This window comes from Simochromis diagramma, unplaced genomic scaffold (assembly GCF_900408965.1).
Source record: "Simochromis diagramma unplaced genomic scaffold, fSimDia1.1 OVJJ01000439.1, whole genome shotgun sequence".
Lineage (NCBI taxonomy): Eukaryota > Metazoa > Chordata > Actinopteri > Cichliformes > Cichlidae > Simochromis > Simochromis diagramma.
In genome coordinates, this window is record NW_024386899.1 from 401,309 (window position 1) to 419,211 (window position 17,903).

A 17,903-nucleotide genomic window follows, 5' to 3' on the forward strand; every position below is an offset into this window, starting at 1 on the left:
GTTGGCTCCACCCTCTGATGTCTGGACTGCACATAGTTGACATGACCGTCAGTGATGTCCTTGTATGAAAAAGAAGCTGAGAGAAAGAGGTTGAAATAAACATCAAATATTGACTCTGTGGTCACGTACAGCGAGACGCTCACCTGTGCTCACTCCTGTGTTGCTTTTCTCAAATCCCGGACTGGGGAGGACATTTTCAATGTAGCCAAACTGAGGCGGGGAGGTCAGGCTGATGACCAGCTCGTCCAGCACTGTGTCCACGTCGGAGGCTTTCAGGTGAGCCGCAGTAATGGGGGCCGTCCCACCTTCATTCACTTTAAAGATGTCTGCTACAAACAAGCAAACAGGGCGTTGATATCAACAAAGTACATTTTGCTTTTTCCCTGAGTGACTAAAGGTGAGACGCTCACGTGTTTCTAGCGTAGGTGGTTGGCTGTCAACAGGAAACACGGTGATCTGCAGGTCGTACACGGGTAGCATCTGCCTCAGGTGAGCGGTGCTGCTGGTCCTGACAGGACTCCCTCCACTGCAGCATAAAGCCAGCGTCTCCGTCTCTCCGTCAGAAATGACAAAGGTGACGGTGTCATGGCGAGGAGCGAGTCCGATCTCTACTTCTAAAACCACAAACGTGATAAGAACCTTTAGAGAAGCAGCTGCGTCTCTGTCACACCTCAGTAACATTTATATCATGTGAACTGATAATTTGACAGCTTGGTGGGAGACCACAGACGGGAATCAGTCGAGGGTGACGCAGTATTTTCTGCTTCCACTGAGACTCTTTGGATTATTCTTTGTTAGTGATAGTTTCTGGTTTCCTGTTCTGTGTCCACGTCTCAGTCTGCATGCTTCCTGTTTATTGTAATAGCCCCTGATGTGAGCAGACCTGGGGATGCCACCCGGAGTTTTTACATTATTCATGTTGATTTTGATATTACTGATCTTTTCTGGTCTTTTGGTTTCTGCTTTCTGCTGTATCCCCTTGTCAAGTCCGCGTCTCCGTTATGTTTCCTGTTTTACTTTCTGTGTCTCAGGTTATTGTATCAGGTTTTGCTTCCCCTGTCTCGTTAGCCCTGATTTGCTGTGTATTTAAGCCCTGTGTTTTCCTCTGTGTTGGGATGTCCACGCTGTGTGTTCTGTCTGCTTAGTTTGTTTGTGTTCTCAGTTTTGCCACTTTGAGCCGTGTCTGTCTTTGCCGTAAAGAACACAAAGAACCTGCACGTCGGGTCCTCCTCACCACCATCATCTGCATAATATCCTTCTGAGAAAGGAAAAAGTCTCTTTCAGTTGAACTTTTTTGTGATTTCTGCCTCTTTGGAGGCCACGTGAAACATCATTGTTTTAGCAGGTAGCTCACATAGGTCAAAAGACACAGACCGAAAACAAATGACCGGGAACATAAACTAACAGCCTGGGTCTCAGGAGGATGTCGTCAAAAGATTTTGAAAATCTGAAGAAATTTGTGATCCAAAGACGAGACCAAAACCAGCTCTGATCAAAGCTGAAACAAACATGACAAATAAGAGCTTTGGACTGTCCTCGACATGAGAACAACAAGAGTTCAGCACCGGGTCTCCAGACGTGCATCAACTGCTGCTACAAGGAAAGATTCATTTCTTTCATTGAATTAAATACATTTCTCATATTTTCAATGTGTTTCATATATCCATCCATCCATCCATCTTCATCCGCTTATCCGAGGTCGGGTCGCGGGGGTAGCAGCCTAAGCAAAGAGGTCCAGACCTCCCTCTCCCCAGCCACCTCCTCCAGCTTGTCCGGGGGAATACCAAGGCGTTCCCAGGCCAGCCGAGAGATATAATCTCTCCAGCGTGTCCTGGGTCTGCCCCGGGGCCTCCTCCCGGTGGGACATGCCTGGAACACCTCGCCCAGGAGGCGCCCAGGGGGCATCCTTGCCAGATGCCCGAACCACCTCAGCTGGCTCCTTTCGATGTGGAGCAGCAGCTGCTCTACTCTGAGCCCCTCCCGGATGGCCGAACTTCTCACCCTATCTCTAAGGGAGAGGCCAGCCACCCTTCGAAGGAAGCTCATTTCCGCCGCTTGTATCCGCGATCTCGTTCTTTCGGTCACTACCCACAGCTCGTGGCCATAGGTGAGGGTAGGGACGTAGATCGACCGGTAAATTGAGAGCTTCGCTTTTACACTCAGCTCCCTCTTCACCACGACTGACCGGTGCAGCGTCCGCATTACTGCAGCCGCAGCCCCAATCCGTCTGTCGATCTCCGGCTCCCTTCTCCCATCTCTCGCGAACAAGACCCCGAGATACTTGAACTCCTCCACTTGGGGCAGGAACTCATCCCCGACCCGGAGTGGGCACTCCACCCTTTTCCGGCTGAGAACCATGGCCTCAGATTTGGAGGTGCTGATCCTCATTCCCGCTGCGTCACACTCGGCTGCGAACCGCTCCAGTGCGAGCTGGAGGCCCTCACCCGATGAAGCCAACAGAACCACATCATCCGCAAAAATCAGAGATGAGATTCTGAGGCCACCAAAGCGAAAGCCCTCCGCCACTTGGCTGCGCCTAGAAATCCTGTCCATAAAAATTATGAACAGAACCGGAGACAAAGGGCAGCCCTGGCGGAGCCCATCACCCACCGGGAACGAGTCCGACTTATTGCCGGCAATGCGAACCAAGCTCTTGCAACGGTTGTATAGGGATTGAATGGCCCGTAGCAATGGGCCAGACACCCCATACTCCCGCAACACCTCCCACAGGACACCCCGAGGGACACGGTCGAATGCCTTCTCCAGGTCCACAAAACACATGTAGACTGGTTGGGCAAACTCCCATGCACCCTCAAGTATCCTGGAGAGGATAAAGAGCTGGTCCAGTGTTCCGCGACCAGGACGAAAACCGCATTGTTCCTCCTGTATCCGAGGTTCGACTAGCGGACGAACTCTCCTCTCCAGCACCCTGGCATAGACTTTCCCAGGGAGGCTGAGGAGTGTGATCCCCCTGTAGTTGGAACACACCCTCCGGTCCCCCTTCTTAAAGATGGGGACCACCACCCCGGTCTGCCAGTCCACAGGCACTGCCCCTGATCTCCACGCAACATTGCAGAGACGTGTCAACCAAGACAGCCCTACAACGTCCAGCGCCTTCAGGAACTCGGGGCGGACCTCATCAACACCAGGGGCTCTGCCACCAAGGAGTTGTTTAACTGCCTCAGTGACCTCGCCCCCGGAAATTGGCGGGTCATACCCCTCATCCCCAGACTCTGCTTCCTCCTCGGAAGACGTGTCAGTGGGATTAAGGAGGTCCTCGAAGTATTCCTTCCACCGCCCGACAATTTTCTCAGTCGACGTCAACAGCGCTCCGCCAGCACTATACACAGCGCAGGTAGAGCACCGCTTTCCCCTCCTGAGACGCCTGACGGTTTGCCAGAATCTCTTCGAGGCAGTCCGAAAGTCTTTTTCCATGGCCTCCCCGAACTCCTCCCACACCCGAGTTTTTGCTTCAGCCACTGCCCGAGCCGCATTCCGCTTGGCCTGTCGATACCTGTCGGCTGCCTCCGGAGTCCCACAGGCTAACCAAGCCCGATAGGCCTCCTTCTTCAGCCTGGTGGCTCCCTTCACCTCTGGTGTCCACCATTTGGTTCGGGGATTACCACCACGGCAGGCACCAACCACCTTGCGGCCGCAGCTCAATGCAGCAGCTTCGGCAATGGAGACGCTGAACATGGTCCATTCGGACTCAATGTCCCCAGTCTCCCTCGGAATGCTGTTGAAGCTCTGCCGGAGGTGTGCGTTGAAGATCTCGCGGACTGGGGCCTCTGCTAGACGTTCCCAGCACACCCTCACTACGCGTTTAGGTGCACCAGGTCTGTCCAGCGTCCTCCCCCGCCACCTGATCCAACTCACCACCAGGTGGTGATCAGTTGACAGCTCAGCCCCTCTCTTTACCCGAGTGTCCAGAACATATGGTCGCAGGTCTGGTGATACGATTACAAAATCGATCATCGACCTACGGCCTAGAGCATCCTGGTGCCACGTGCACTTATGAACACTCTTATGTTCGAACAGGGTGTTCGTTATGGCCAAACTGTGATTAGCACAGAAGTCCAATAACAAAGCACCGCTCGGGTTCAGATCAGGGAGGCCGTTCCTCCCAATCACGCCCCTCCAGGTCTCGCTGTCGTTACCCACGTGAGCATTGAAGTCTCCCAGCAGGACAACAGAGTCTCCAGGTGGAGCACCTTCCAGCACCCCCCCCAGGGACTCTAAGAAGGCTGGGTACTCCGAACTGCCACCCGGCGCATAAGCGCAGATGACAGTCAGGACCCGTTCCCCGACCCTAAGGCGCAGGGAGCAAACCCTCTCGTCCACCGGGAAAAACCCCAACGTACCGGCAGCAAGCCGAGGGGATATAAGAATACCCACCCCAGCCCGCCGCCTCTCACCAGGGGCAACTCCAGACTGAGACAGAGTCCAGCCCCTCTCCAGGAGACTGGTTCCAGAGCCCAGACAATGCGTAGAGGTGAGCCCAACTATATCTAGCCGGTACCTCTCAACCTCACGCACCAACTCAGGCTCCTTCCCCACCAGAGAGGTGACATTCCATGTCCCTATTGCCAGTCTTGGCAGCCGGGGGTCGGTCCGCCAGGGCCTCCGCTCCTGGCCGCCACCCAGCTCACAATGCACCCGACCCCTATGGCGCCTCCTGCGGGTGGTGGGCCTGCGGGAGGATGGGCCCATGTCTCCTCTTCGGGCTGTGCCCGGCCGGGCCCCATGGACTAAGGCCCGGCCACCAGACGCTCGCCCTCGGGCACCCTCCCCGGGTCTGGCTCCAGGGCGGGGCCCCGGTAACCCTATCCCGGGCAGGGTAAACTGTTCCCTCGATATTCTCTTCATGGGGGTCTTCTGAATCGCTCTTTGTCTGGTCCCTCACCCAGGACCAGTTTGTCATGGGAGACCCTACCAGGGGGCAAAAGCCCCCAGACAACATAGCCCCTGGGATCCCTGGGACACACAAACCCCTCCACCACGATAAGGTAGCGATTCAAGGAGGAGGGTATGTGTTTCATATATTTGAAATAAATGTGTGTTTGTCTGATTTACATATCATTGCAATATTTTACTTGTGTCTTATTCAGTGTCCCGGCTTTTGTCGGGGCCTTACATCATTATGACAGTGTTTGAGAGGCAGGTGAACCGGATGACACGAGATGACATGTGTGCTACTGAAATTTCCAGACTGTGAGTACCAATGGCTGACAGGCACATCCTGAGGTTACATGTTTGTTACCCATGACTGTGGTTTCTAAAAGGAGCAGAATGAGACCAGGTCATATCCAATCACAGAAAACGTTGATGTTACCAAGCGTTCAATGAGAGAAACTGGTCTTAAAATATGCTTCTAAGACCATCAGTCACATGAGATTCCTGATGATGTTACTGTTACCATCCATCCAACAGCATCAGCCATCACATTAATGACTTGCATATATCTATAATAGGTATACGACTCTTTCTCTGTTTGCACCTGTGTGTTTATATGTGACGATCCCTGCGGTGATGTCTGCCTGGATGAAGCGATCCACCGCTGCACCTTCTCTCAGCACCACACCGTGATGCGGCTGCTGCACAATTAGGAAGGACAGGCTGCTGTTGTCGCTGTCTCTATCAGTGGCATAGATGTACTCTGCGGTGAGGACTACTTCCTGCCCCTCTGCACAGCTGAGACCTGCTTTCAAACCTGCACCGACTACTGGGACCTCATCATTGATGGGCTTCACCTGGAAATGGACAAAGAGGGTGAAGCAAGTGCAAATTCTCTGTTTTCTGTTGGATGTTGGGCGTTTCTTTAATTACCATCACTTGCAAGACAAAAATGACTGAGCTGGTCCCGTCTGTTGCAGTGAATTCAATGTTGTCCTGTGTAGTTTCTGAGCTGTCATGACTGTACCTATATGACAGATGAACACAGATATGACTTGGATGTGTCATCTTAACATGGAATCAGATGTTTAAAGTAATCACCTACAGAGAGGGTGAAGAGGACGGTGACTGAGGAAGAACAACAGTAAAAACAGAAGCGAGCGAGAGCGAAGACAATTTAAGATCCTAAAAATGAACCAATGAGTCAACAGCAAGTACAAATACTGCTATTATACAATAAGCCTGGTTTGTATTGATTGTGTTTGTTGAGGAAATGATGGAACATTTCATTAATCATGCAGAGTCCTGAGCACCAGCACCTTAAAAGGACACCTTGTGCTCACAGAGGCTCCTGTTGTCACTATCCAGCAGCAGCTACACCAGGTTACTTTAGATGCTTCTATGGTAGCAAGATAAGATTGGAAACTCCAGATACTGGGATGCTGCATGGATGCTCCATTAAGACAAGCACATGACTGCATGATCCTGAGAAAGGAATAAACTGTTTCTGCAAAAGCTGGCAGTGCAAATGAAAAACTGCAGACAGAGGTGATGATCGGCTGTATAAGAAGATTATATGTGCAAGATCCAGAACGCAGTGTAGGAAGACGTAATCCCAATCGTTCCTATACATGCAAGAGGCATGCAAAGCATTTTAAATCGTCAGCGGCAAACAGAACTAAGATCCAGGACGTCTGACCGAACGTTGTGCCTTTGCAGATCTTGCAGAGTGAAGCTTTGCCCTGGTTTCATCAGGAGGCCACTGAGATGCAGAGCCCCATGCTGGGGTTCCCTCTGCAGCTCCACCCGCAGAGCTTCTTCTGAAGAGTCTTCATCCGACAGCAGCAAGTGTTCAGGGCCAAGCCTGCACTCCCCTCCCTCATCTACGGCCAGAGGCTTGGAAACAACCTGAAGGAGAATGTAATCACGTTTATTTTATGCATTCACATTGCTCCATGTGATAAAAGATACGAATGTGATCGTTTTCTTTTCCACCTGTGGCGGCTGGTTGTCCACCGGCTCTACGGTGATGTTAAAGCAGATCCCAGTGACTGTTTTACCTCGATGGTTGGTTACAGAGAGAACAAACTGGACTTGCTGGGGGTACGGGCCGATGTCCATGATAGGAGGCATGTAGGCTACTTTCATGAAGTTTACTGCATGCTGCAAACAGGAAGGAACCAGAGTTTTGAGCCAGACCACATATGTGCTTACAACATCTACCTGACTAAGAAATAAAGACTTACCTGAGTGAAGACCCTCAGCATTGGCGCGTTGGCGTCTTTGGTAAATTTGGGTATGCTGTCGACCAGAAACAGCCTCCCCGCGTCCGGATTGCTGCTGAGTAAGACGACAACACAAAGACAGCAAAAATTCAGACCGAACATTTCCCCACAGCAGGTTTGTGAAGCTGAGGCGACTCACCTGTGGGGACGAGAGTAAAAAGGTGGAGTAGTCACAGTAAACGTGAGCTCTCTGTCAGCTGACTGCTGGTCTACAAAGTGGAGCTGCTGCCGTGTGATGTGGACTACGTCCGTTTCTTTGAGCACAAGACTCCGACTGGAACCTGGAACCTCTTTAGGAGGTTTGTCGGGAACCGGCTCCACGTGCACCATCACCACCTCCAAACAAACAAGCAAATAAACAACAAAGAATCTGACGAGATAGGTTATGTATGCGCCCCATGTGCTGCCAGTGCACGTTGTGTGGGGCACTCCGGGCTGTGTTCCTGGACATCATGTGAAATCAAAGACAAAGGGAAGAGTTTCAGCTTCTTTTTTCATGAACTTTACAAGGAAACGAGATTTCACTGTGTTCACCTGTTTAGCCAAGAGCCGTTTAAAAACGTATCCATAGATGTGAAGCTTTCTGCTGCTACATTTAGAGGTTAGCTTAAGAATGAGGAGTATTTAGTATTTGGGGAATATAGATAAATGTGACTGAGCTGTGTCAGAGCAGCCTGGTGCTTCGCTCAATAGTACATCCTCATCCAAACTAAATTACAGTATCTTTACGGTGAGACAGTGCTACACACCTGAGCCTCTGATAGGTTGGGTGGGTCATGGAAATCAGACAGTACCACCTCAAACCAATCATCAGACACCTCATGTCCAAGATGACGATAGTAAACCTTTGACTGAGACAGGTCCTTCTGCAAAAAGTGGCTGACAGGGTAACCTGGATTAAAACCAGTACGTATGATACAACGTGGTTAGAACACAAAGAGACGCTCGGTACGATACAAGTATAAAAACGTGATTAATTTTCCGACCTGTTTTCCCTGGTCCAGGAATTTTCATAACCTCTCCTGACTGAGGGGGGCGGGTAATGTTAAAGAGGATGTAGTCATCACTGGAGTCCATGTCAGAGGCCTGAAGGATGGAGCCTCTCAGCAGAGCTGTGTGGCCCTCAGGGACCTCCAGCAGCATGTTGGTGATAAGAAAAGGAGGCGTGTCATCCTTGGGGAGGATCTTGATGGGGAACTTGTGCCGGGTCTGATGATGACCGTCAGTGATGCGAAAGATTATGAAGTCTTTGGTGGAGTCACTGTCGTCATGGTGATAGCAGACCACTCCCCCTTTTATGTCATTGACAGTAAACATGAAGCCCTTTCCACCTGGAATCATATCAAACAATTACAGTCAAACAGATACAGATACAGGCAGCATCCGAACCAAGACGTCAGTGCAAATATGACCAAATGGTGACGTGTGAAACTGTGCACGGGACAGATCCCACTGTGGGGGTCAAACCACTGGCTGGGTGATAACACTGTTCCCACAGACAGCTCCAGACAGACTAAGCAAGAAATGCAACAATGTTTCCATAATTTCATTTTTTCAACAAAATGGACAAAAAGATGACATCAAACAATTTTTGAACACCAACTTTCTCCGGCTTAAGTGATGGAGGAGCTCAAAGGCTCATATGAAATGTGAACAGGCCTCTCATTTAGATTCAGCTGAGACTACACAATGACACCATTCGTTTGTTAGCATTGCAACACTTTCTGTCATGGAAATAAGTCTGTTTCTGATCGTCTGCAGAGGAATGGTTTATTTGAAGAGTTTCAGTCAGGTTTCAGAGCTCAGCACAGAAACAGCTTTAGTGAAGGTTACAAATGATCTTCTTATGGCCTCTGACAGTGGACTCATCTCTGTGCTTGTCCTGCTAGACCTTAGTGCAGCGTTCGATACTGTCGACCATAATATCCTATTAGAGCGATTAGAACATGCTGTAGGTATTACAGGTACTGCGCTGCAGCTGTTTTTCACAATCTGTGTGTTCATACAAATCTCTGTATTTAATTGTTAGTTATTATTAATCTCTGGCTCTCTCTTCCACATCGTGTCTTTGTCCCGTCTTCCTCACCTCAGCCCCAACCCGTCGCAGCAGATGGCCCCGCCCCTCCCCGAGCCTGGTTCTTCCTGTTTTTCCCTCCCACTGGTACCAAAACGTTTGTTCATGGTTGAGTTTTCTCTGTTTTCTCTCTATTATTGTACGGTCTTTATCTTACAGTGTAAAGCTCCTTGAGGTGACTGTTGTTGTGATTTGGCGCCATATAAATAAATTGTGTTAGCACCTCTGACTGTTAGCCGTCCATGCTGCAGGCCGTCCACAGTTATGATACGAACGGCATCCAGGTTGTCGTTGTCCACAATCTGAAGCTGTTCCCACGTTATTGGACGAGACTGACCCTCCAACAGGCTGAGACCTACAAACCAAAGTGTTAATGGTTAAAATGCATGTAACTGGTCATTCTGGAGGACACCAGCAGCACCAAAGATGGAAAGATGAAATGTCTTTCTATATGTTTAGAGCAAATTACAAACATCACTTTGTTTTCTTGAACACCAAAACAATAACCTGACAGTCTATATTTTTAGTTAGAACCAACCAGAATGCTCAGGTCATGTGACAGTGATGACGTACCCATGTTCCAGGACACCCTGGGAGCGTTTGTGTCTGCAGTCCTTACAGACATGTGAACAGTAAGTGGTGGGCTCTTCTCAAAATAAAAGTCATGAACTTCAAACTCCACCTGTAATTAAACAGAAGCTTTACACACCAGGACACAAAGACATAATGCATGAAAAAAGAACAGTAAAGCTGGATGTGCTGACCTCATAATTCCTGCGTTGGTTATGAGAGAAGTTAGCAGGCTGATATCCAATGAGCATGTCATTGAGATCAAGCCACGTGAAGGAGGAGACTGGGCGAGTGTGGTCAGACAGATGTGTGATGAAGCCGTCCTGAGGAGGTGTCGTGACGTTAAACACTAAAAGCTGTTTGGGAGTTTCTTCGTCGTCAGCATCCAGCGTAGCAGTGGACAGCGGAGTAAGGATGAACTGATCGACTTCCAGAACAAACGTGGACATGTAGGCTGGTGTGGGAGGCTGGTTGGGCATTGCACCAGTGATCTGCACTGGGATCCAGGCCTGTTCAGACTTAAAACACACCAGGAGAAGAATTTTCTATCAAATGTGTAATTCATGGAAACTTAAAGTGAAGTACATATAAAGTGTATAATTACCTGATATATGCTGCCACTCCTGGTGTCCTTCAGATCCAGTCTGACTGCAATGTAATCCACATGTGGAGATGGAGGGTCTGTATGCTGATACCTCAGCCCCATCACCAGGAAGTCCTCACAGGAAACTTTGGTGAGCTTCACCAGCTTCAGACCCTTCAGGCAGTCTTCAGATCGACACGTTGCTCTGGCTTTGTTGTCTACATGATGACACGACACGTAACCATGACCAAACCATAACATCACCATCTGGATTTTGGTTATATTCAGTGTGACACCTCAAGTAGCTGCCATGCCAAAGGCAAATATAATGAAAATATTGTTATGGACGGTGCTCCAAATTGGTATATCTAAAACTGATTTGACATCTCAGTGAAGATGACTTTGCGTTTACATAATTCAGTGTGTTCGACATTCTGTGAGCTTCAGTCACACCAACATCTGATCAGGTCATCCTGGAGTCCAGGTCAATGTTCATTTCATGTTTTAGATGTATTCACAAGAACATGAAGGCCGGGCGTCCATGAAATGCCTCGTGCACTGCTAGCTGCTCTCAGTGAAGCATAAAAATGACTTTTCCTTGTTATTTTATTTTGATTTTAGGATCTAATATTCAACCAGTGTCATGGATTACCCAGCTGCTGACGCAAATGGATGAAAGTCTCCGGCTCATCCCCTCTCCTGGTGGCTTTCTCTGGTTCCCCTGTGACCAGCTGCCCGTGGGTTGGCAGATGGGTGTCGTGACTATTCAGATGGATGCTACAATCCGAGCTTGACCTGCTTTCATAGTGGAAGGAGACCACATTTCCATCCACAGCATTCGAGAGGCTGTAGAACTCGGGAACCTCCAGGGATTTTGGCCCCAACCTAATGATGGTGCACTCAGGTTCCATAATTTCTACATGGATGGCAAAGACCTCCATGTATGTCTCTGTCTCTGTGAATCTGATGTCAAAGAAAAACAGACCTTCACAGATAAATAACAAACTGTGTCCCAGTAAAGAGTCATGTAAAAAGGAAATGGTTCAAAAATGTGTTTCTTCATGTGTGAAACATACAGTCTCTTTAAAAGCCTGCATGAAGGACTTCAGCAGATGTTTACCTGTACAGGCGAAGCTTGACAGTGTCTTCTGACAGCAATGGGCAGCCGTTGTGGACGTACTTTACTTCATCAGCCAGATAATCACAATCAAACACCTGTGAGGTGAAAACCACCAAGCACAACGAGTCAAAGCCATCGTCACTGAACAAACATGTTTCATCATACAGCTCAAGTTTTTCACAGTAAGTTTATTTGCAGCATTTTTGGCTCTTTTCAGAAATGTTTCCTGGGTGCTGCTTTAGCTCAGCGTCATGGCGACTACATGTCACATGTCTGAGCTGCAGATCACTGCTGTGGGTCTTCCCCCTCTACTTCCCCACAGTGTCCTGTCTAACTTTACACTATTCAACAAAGGCAAAAGAGTATATATCTCTAATTAAACAGAAAATAAATAGAAACGTGGGTTTTCTAAGACCTGACCTATAACTGGACATTTGCAGAGTAAGAAAACCACACTGAGCGGTTGGAGGTGAAACTTGTCTGAGATCAACAGAGATCAGCCTCTGGTAATCTGAACAACACCTGAATAACATCAAAACACTGTCCATTCAGTTTTTTCTCTTCTATACTTTGGCAATCAGGAAAGATTTATTTTTTCAATAGGAACAATATGGCAATGCTATATTATTATTGTTCATTTATTTACTTTATTTTAAATTTTTACAAACTGGACAATCACAGAGAAAGAGAGGAAGAGAAACAGAGGGGACAGTAAGAGAAAATCTGTTGGATCACCTGTTAAAAGAAGAACAAAGAAAACAAACAAGAGAACAACACAGAGATGAGAGCAACAACCTGCACAGGTGTAAGTAACAGTAAATACTAAATATTGAATGTTATTGAGCAGCACACAACACGGACAGCGCACGATGTGCTTTAAAGCAGCCAAGGAAGATAAAGTCTGTGCGTGAGCTTGAGTTCAAAAGGTTTCTCCGTGTAACATCTGCTAGAGGGTGTGGGAAGCTGTAGCCCCGCCCCCCAGAGCATGACGCAGATATGGAGGAGACCCGGGCCCAGACATCCAAAGGCCCCCCAGAGTGTGAAAGCCCAAGGAGGACCACCGGAGAGGCTACTGCGCCACCTTCCTGGAAGGAGCTGAGGACAGACGTGGGGTCGCCCAGCAGCCACGGAGCAGAAGCCACAGCGAGGTGCGGTGACGAGCCCGCGGGCTCTGCAGCCCGCTGCAGGCTGCTGGGGCCTCTGGGGCTCTGCTGGCAGTTGTGCCAGAGCGGACCGAGCCCATCCATCCATTTTCTGCTGCGTATCAGGAGACAGGCTATGGAGGAAGAAGCCTCCCAAGGACGCCGAGTATTGTGATCTTATAGTTGAAGCACACTTTCACTCAGCCTTCTTGAAGATGGGAACCACCATCCCATCTTCAAGCAGTTTATAATTAATGATTAAATGATTAATTAGTTTATAATTAATGATTAAATGATTATCAATTTCTAATGATTATTATTGGGAATGCCAGAATAGTGAGTGAGAAGCTGATATAAACAGTTTCATTGTGATGTTTAAGTAGCTGCTCCGTCACTCATCATGTCATAATTACTGTTTTATACAATTAAAAGAAATACTAATGGATCAAATCCACTTTTGACGTGAAATACTACAACTGGGTGTTCAGTGGTCAATAAGAAGTTTAGTGTGAAACATGACGTCCAATAACAGCTTTGCTTTTATTACCTGAGGCACCAGTTTTCCTACTCGCTGAGTTATGGGCTCATTCACCACCACCTCCAACTTGCACGAATCCTTCTGATGGGGAATGTGGAACTGCAAGTCCTCCACATGAAGGTAGGCCGATTGGCCTCGTTTCACTTTTAACCCCTTGTTGACCTTTACAAGGGAACCATGCAATGCACAGGTTATTTCAACCAAAAGCAGAGGAAGGCACATCCAGGCCAGGAGTCGAACAGCTGAACCCATTGCTGTCAGTCACAAGCCAACGTCTCGAGGATCCTTCAGGCCTGCAGCAAACAAGAGCACGATCACCTTCAGGAAAACGCTTCAGTTCAACTCTTCAGCCAATGAAAGGATCCCTGCTGGACTTTACTCTGGCTGCATGCTGATTCAGCTTCCTGGCTTTGAGCTTGTGCCAGGCGGGAGGATGAGTCAGGAACTGCAAAGGAAGTGAAAAGATTTCAGTTCAAAGCATTTCATACATGAAGAGTGTCAGTATGACCCCTGACCTCTGTGGCACCATCAGAGTGTAGGTGGGATGGTAATGGGAAATAAAGTGAACAGGATATGATGACACTCATGATGCTGTGAGCATATAATGGCTAGCTAGTCACCAAAATATTTGCACAGTCTCCAGTGAGTTGCTTCAAGACAGTTTGATTCCCAAACAGGGCATCAGCCACTGATGATGGAAACATTTGCCTTTATGTGTTATCAGTGCTGTTCCTGGGGACTCTGGTCCCAGACGCCTCCAGAGCATCAAGCTCTTTCAGTGAGGATCTTTCTGATGATCATCCACACCCCATGAGGCCAGATGTTCGCAGGAGCTCCAGACCAGAGTGATTAATGGTTCTTTTACATTTCGTCTGTTTCTGAATGACTGCACCAACAGTTGTCACCTTTCCAACAAGATCTACAACCCTGACATCCTTTGACCAGTCTTTGGTCAGGTCCATGGTGGTGGAGAGGCTGGGGGGGAAAACACCATCATTCTGTGGACAGATGTGCTTTCTCCAGCTGCTGGGTGGAGATCAGGAGTATCTGTAATGGAGCCAATCACAGCCTGCAAATCATTGGAACTTTTATATGATGTGTGTTTGGGTTTGTGCGTGATGTTCTCTCCATTAAAATTAAAGATGCAAATGAGTGATTGTTCATTTCTTTCTAATTTATAAAGGGTTCAAATAATCATTTCCCCCAAGCTGCTGGTCACACATCCTGAATAATCCTGCGAGAAAGACCCCCCACCCACCAACTAACCAGTGTGTTGCACTGAGTAATTATGTGCTCTACAAATGAAAACGATTGAAAACATGATGCTGATATAAACTTACACTATTGGGTCTAAATGAACATGTCAAACCAAACAAGCAGCTCCAAATGAAACAGGTGTAATAGAAGCTTTCACCTTGGACATGTTTCAGTATGAATGTTATCTCTGTCACTCCTTTGTAGCTCCATCAGTGGCACCAGAAACAAAGAGCACGAAGCTGGAGTAAACACACTGGCGCTTTCTGAAACCAGCGACACAAAGCTGTTTGTGGTTTTGGTAATTATAAGTGAGGGAACAGCAACGAGACAGCTCCAGACATGTTTGGGACACATACGCCTGCTCCTGCCAAACTTCTTTAGGACAGCTCCAGTGGGAAAGGCTTCATTAACCCAACTGCTAAATAAATTCCTACAGGATGCTTTAGATTGTTAGTGTTTTCACATGCTGCCCAGTTCAGCTTACACAGACTGTCTCGTTTCTGGAGCCGTTACTTTTCCACAGTAATCAATACAGCTTAGTCCTGTCTGACTGTAGATCAGGCTGAGGATGCAGATCAGAGCTGTTCAGTATCTGAAAGCTGATCTCAACCCTCCACATTCTTTCAGCGTGTTCCTCAGGTAGGACAGCTGTCCCAGACCTCACACACGAAGCACCTTATAATCACCCTCTGTGCAGGGAACATGCTGCAGCTTGTCCCGCATGTGTGGGAGCTGTGTGGGAAAACTGGATTTCCACTGGTCAGAGCTTTAGTGTGTCTCAAGAAAGCTTTTCTGATTGTTCATCCTCAACCTCTGGATGTAATACTACGCATTTAAGTGAAAAAGCTCCCCAAAGTGCGCTGGTCCAGGTAAAAATGAAACATTTGTTTTGCAAAAGCGTGTGAAGTTACAGTGTGTGCTTTCTGTCCTCCTGTGTAAATATGCTCCATGTACAGTCAGCATAGATTTCCAATGATGCCGATCAGATGTATAACAACACAGAGCAGTTGAGTAAATGATGGTCCTTTATTCTGAAACTTCAGTGAAACCCAAGTATCCTCCTGAGCCTGCTGGAGGTTTCTTCCTGTTAAAAGGGAGTTTTTCCTTCCCACTGTCGCCAAAGGTCTTGCTCACAGGGGGTCACATGATTGTTGGGTTTTCTCTGTATGTATTATTACCTTACAATATAAAGCACCTTGAGGTGACTGTGTTGTGACTTGGCGCTGTGTAAATAAAGTTAAATTGATTGTTATTAGAGATGCAGAGCGCCCCTCTGTCATTCCTGGTTGTCGGTCAGAGATCTCTCTGTGGTTTTGTTCACCACACTGATGTAATGAATTCCTCTCATAACAATTTATAATCTGGTGCACACAATAACTATTGATGAGCTTCACAAACTGACCGACATGCTTTGAGCTTCCAGTTTTCATTTAGTTTGAACAATGCTTTGCAGAGTATATAACAGCTGTTGTTCAGAACTTTTGTTTATTTTTAAAAGATGTATTTGTTGGCTGCAGTCGTGCGATCAGACTTCCTCAGACACAGCTCAGGTCAAAGGTGCTGGAGTGGAAAAATGCTGCTGTGCTCCAAATGTTTTTCAAAACTACGACAGCCGCTACAAGATGTGTTTGCATGTCAAGTACACAGCTGTAAACATGCAGCACACATCTGTACCTGCAGACAGATACTGTGTGTTAGGGTACAGTAGCTAATGGAGCGTGATGACAGCAGTTTGCTCTGTGTGGATGCACAGAGTCTCTATAATGAAACTACAGAACCAGCCTGGACAGAGTCTGGACATGGACCTTATCCAACACCTTTGGACAGCCAGAGCTCATCACTCAGCATCAGTGTTGTGGATGAGATGGAGCGGACAAACAAAGCATGGCAGCTCAGATAACTGTCCAGGACTACATGGCACTGCATGATGCTGATGTCTGTGTGTCGAGTCCTCTCACAGAGCTGGATGTCTCTGTGCCTGATGTGCATCAGTGTGGAGGCAGGAGTCCTGGGAAAGGTCCAAGTGTTATGCTGCCTGCAGCACTTTGGGTTGATCCTCTTCCTGTTTTGGCTCTTGTGTTACAGTCCTTACACAATATATCAGCAAGACATGTTCTGTCTGCTGTCCACTCCTGAACCACAGGCTGTGGTGATCCTGTGGGATGCTGGTGGGGGACACACAACAAGCTGACATGTGGTGCGTCTCCGATAAGGTCATAAAATATTCTTAAGGTCAAACAGCATTTCATAATCCCTCCCTTAAATAAGATGAGGACCTCCCTCGTTTCTTTTCCAAGCCCAGCACACAACGCTGATGTGTAACTGCTCCATTCCTTCGTCTCATCGTCTCATCGACATAATGACGGGACCTTCAGCAGCCAGCGCTTTTAAAGCCACGAGGGGAAAAAGGTAACGCTGTTGAAATCACAGGCTGCTAACATGTCACTGCCATTGAGTAGAGTACAGCAAAATGTCCAAGAGCTCAAAGACTGCATATAAGTGAAGGAAGAAAGAGGAGCTCAGAGTGATGAATCTGTGCACAGCTGAACATCATAAAGGACAGAACACGAGCATGTTTTGTTGTCTGAAGCCCATCATCCTCCTTAAATGCACAGTTAGTAATAATTACAAGTTTTATATGGAGCACGTATCCTGCTGTATTCAAGCTCAGTGCAGTCCTCAGATTTAAGGTGAATGTCAGCACAATAGCATGCACACATGAAGACAGATGTATGAAGCTAAAAAACACACAAGAACAAAAAGAGATGAAGAAGATGTGCAAGACAACAGCACAAGGTCCTCCAACAAAGATCACCACTTAAACATGTTCTTACCTGAACAGCTGGCACTTCCTTCCTTCTCCTTTCAACTGCCTCATTGAAAGAATCTGGCTCCTTTCTGGGTAACAAACTCCGCCCCCGAGAGACAAGTAGAGACGCCTTCCTCCTCTTGCAGCCAGAGTGGAAACACTCTGACAGCCAGTGTGTAGTAGTTTGTAATTACTGAACGAAAGCACAGATTAAAGGCTTCACAGGGCACTAATGTAAAGAAGTGCCTCTGGGGTAATACATGACCTGGATAGTAGCTGCTGCTTACCTGCAGGGGGCAGCACCATGTTCCAGTTGTATAACATCATACATGCAAAGCCACACAACTCCAGGAGGAAAAGCAGCTGGTGTTTTGTTTCCAAGGATCACATAGCTGATGGATCCTCCTCTCCAGCACTTCCCAGGGAAGCTGAGGATCTGCTTGAAGTTTGAGCCCAGCTTTCAAGAGGCTGTGCTAATCTACAGGCACTGTCCCAAACTTGATGCTGTAAAGGGATGTCAAACAAGACACCACGACAGCCACGTAAGCAGTGAGGTGTAAACACTGAAGGGGAACGTGGGTCCATGTAGCAGTCCAGGTGTGCTCCCACAAGCTGGAGGCCTCTTCTGTTAC

The 17,903-nt window shown here is 47.8% G+C and overlaps 1 protein-coding gene across 7 annotated transcripts in view; it reads right to left on the bottom strand.

Moving 5' to 3' along the window:
- frem1a (Fras1 related extracellular matrix 1a) overlaps positions 1-17,373 on the bottom strand; it is a 27,555-nt gene extending 10,182 nt beyond the window's left edge. For 3 of the 7 annotated variants that reach the window (XR_005696219.1, XM_040034606.1, XM_040034610.1), the window contains exons 1-19: positions 17,297-17,373; positions 13,215-13,650; positions 11,526-11,620; positions 11,058-11,368; positions 10,427-10,623; positions 10,017-10,340; positions 9,826-9,934; positions 9,476-9,607; positions 8,165-8,509; positions 7,928-8,070; positions 7,318-7,514; positions 7,140-7,233; positions 6,889-7,056; positions 6,593-6,801; positions 5,827-5,920; positions 5,498-5,750; positions 411-614; positions 144-329; positions 1-76 (exon numbers count right to left, since the gene is read on the bottom strand). The exon at positions 1-76 is cut by the window's left edge and continues 121 nt beyond it. Coding sequence is in view for 6 of the 7 variants with exons in the window: in XM_040034606.1 (XP_039890540.1) it covers positions 1-76; positions 144-329; positions 411-614; positions 5,498-5,750; positions 5,827-5,920; positions 6,593-6,801; positions 6,889-7,056; positions 7,140-7,233; positions 7,318-7,514; positions 7,928-8,070; positions 8,165-8,509; positions 9,476-9,607; positions 9,826-9,934; positions 10,017-10,340; positions 10,427-10,623; positions 11,058-11,368; positions 11,526-11,620; positions 13,215-13,457 (3,380 nt within the window). In the remaining variant the exon portion in view is untranslated. Of the gene's footprint in view, positions 77-143; positions 330-410; positions 615-5,497; positions 5,751-5,826; positions 5,921-6,592; positions 6,802-6,888; positions 7,057-7,139; positions 7,234-7,317; positions 7,515-7,927; positions 8,071-8,164; positions 8,510-9,475; positions 9,608-9,825; positions 9,935-10,016; positions 10,341-10,426; positions 10,624-11,057; positions 11,369-11,525; positions 11,621-13,214; positions 13,651-13,825; positions 17,262-17,296 lie in introns of those variants that run through there. The other 4 variants (XM_040034608.1, XM_040034609.1, XM_040034607.1 and 1 more) reach the window with 4 other exon arrangements.
- Positions 17,374-17,903: the final 530 nt, after the last annotated feature.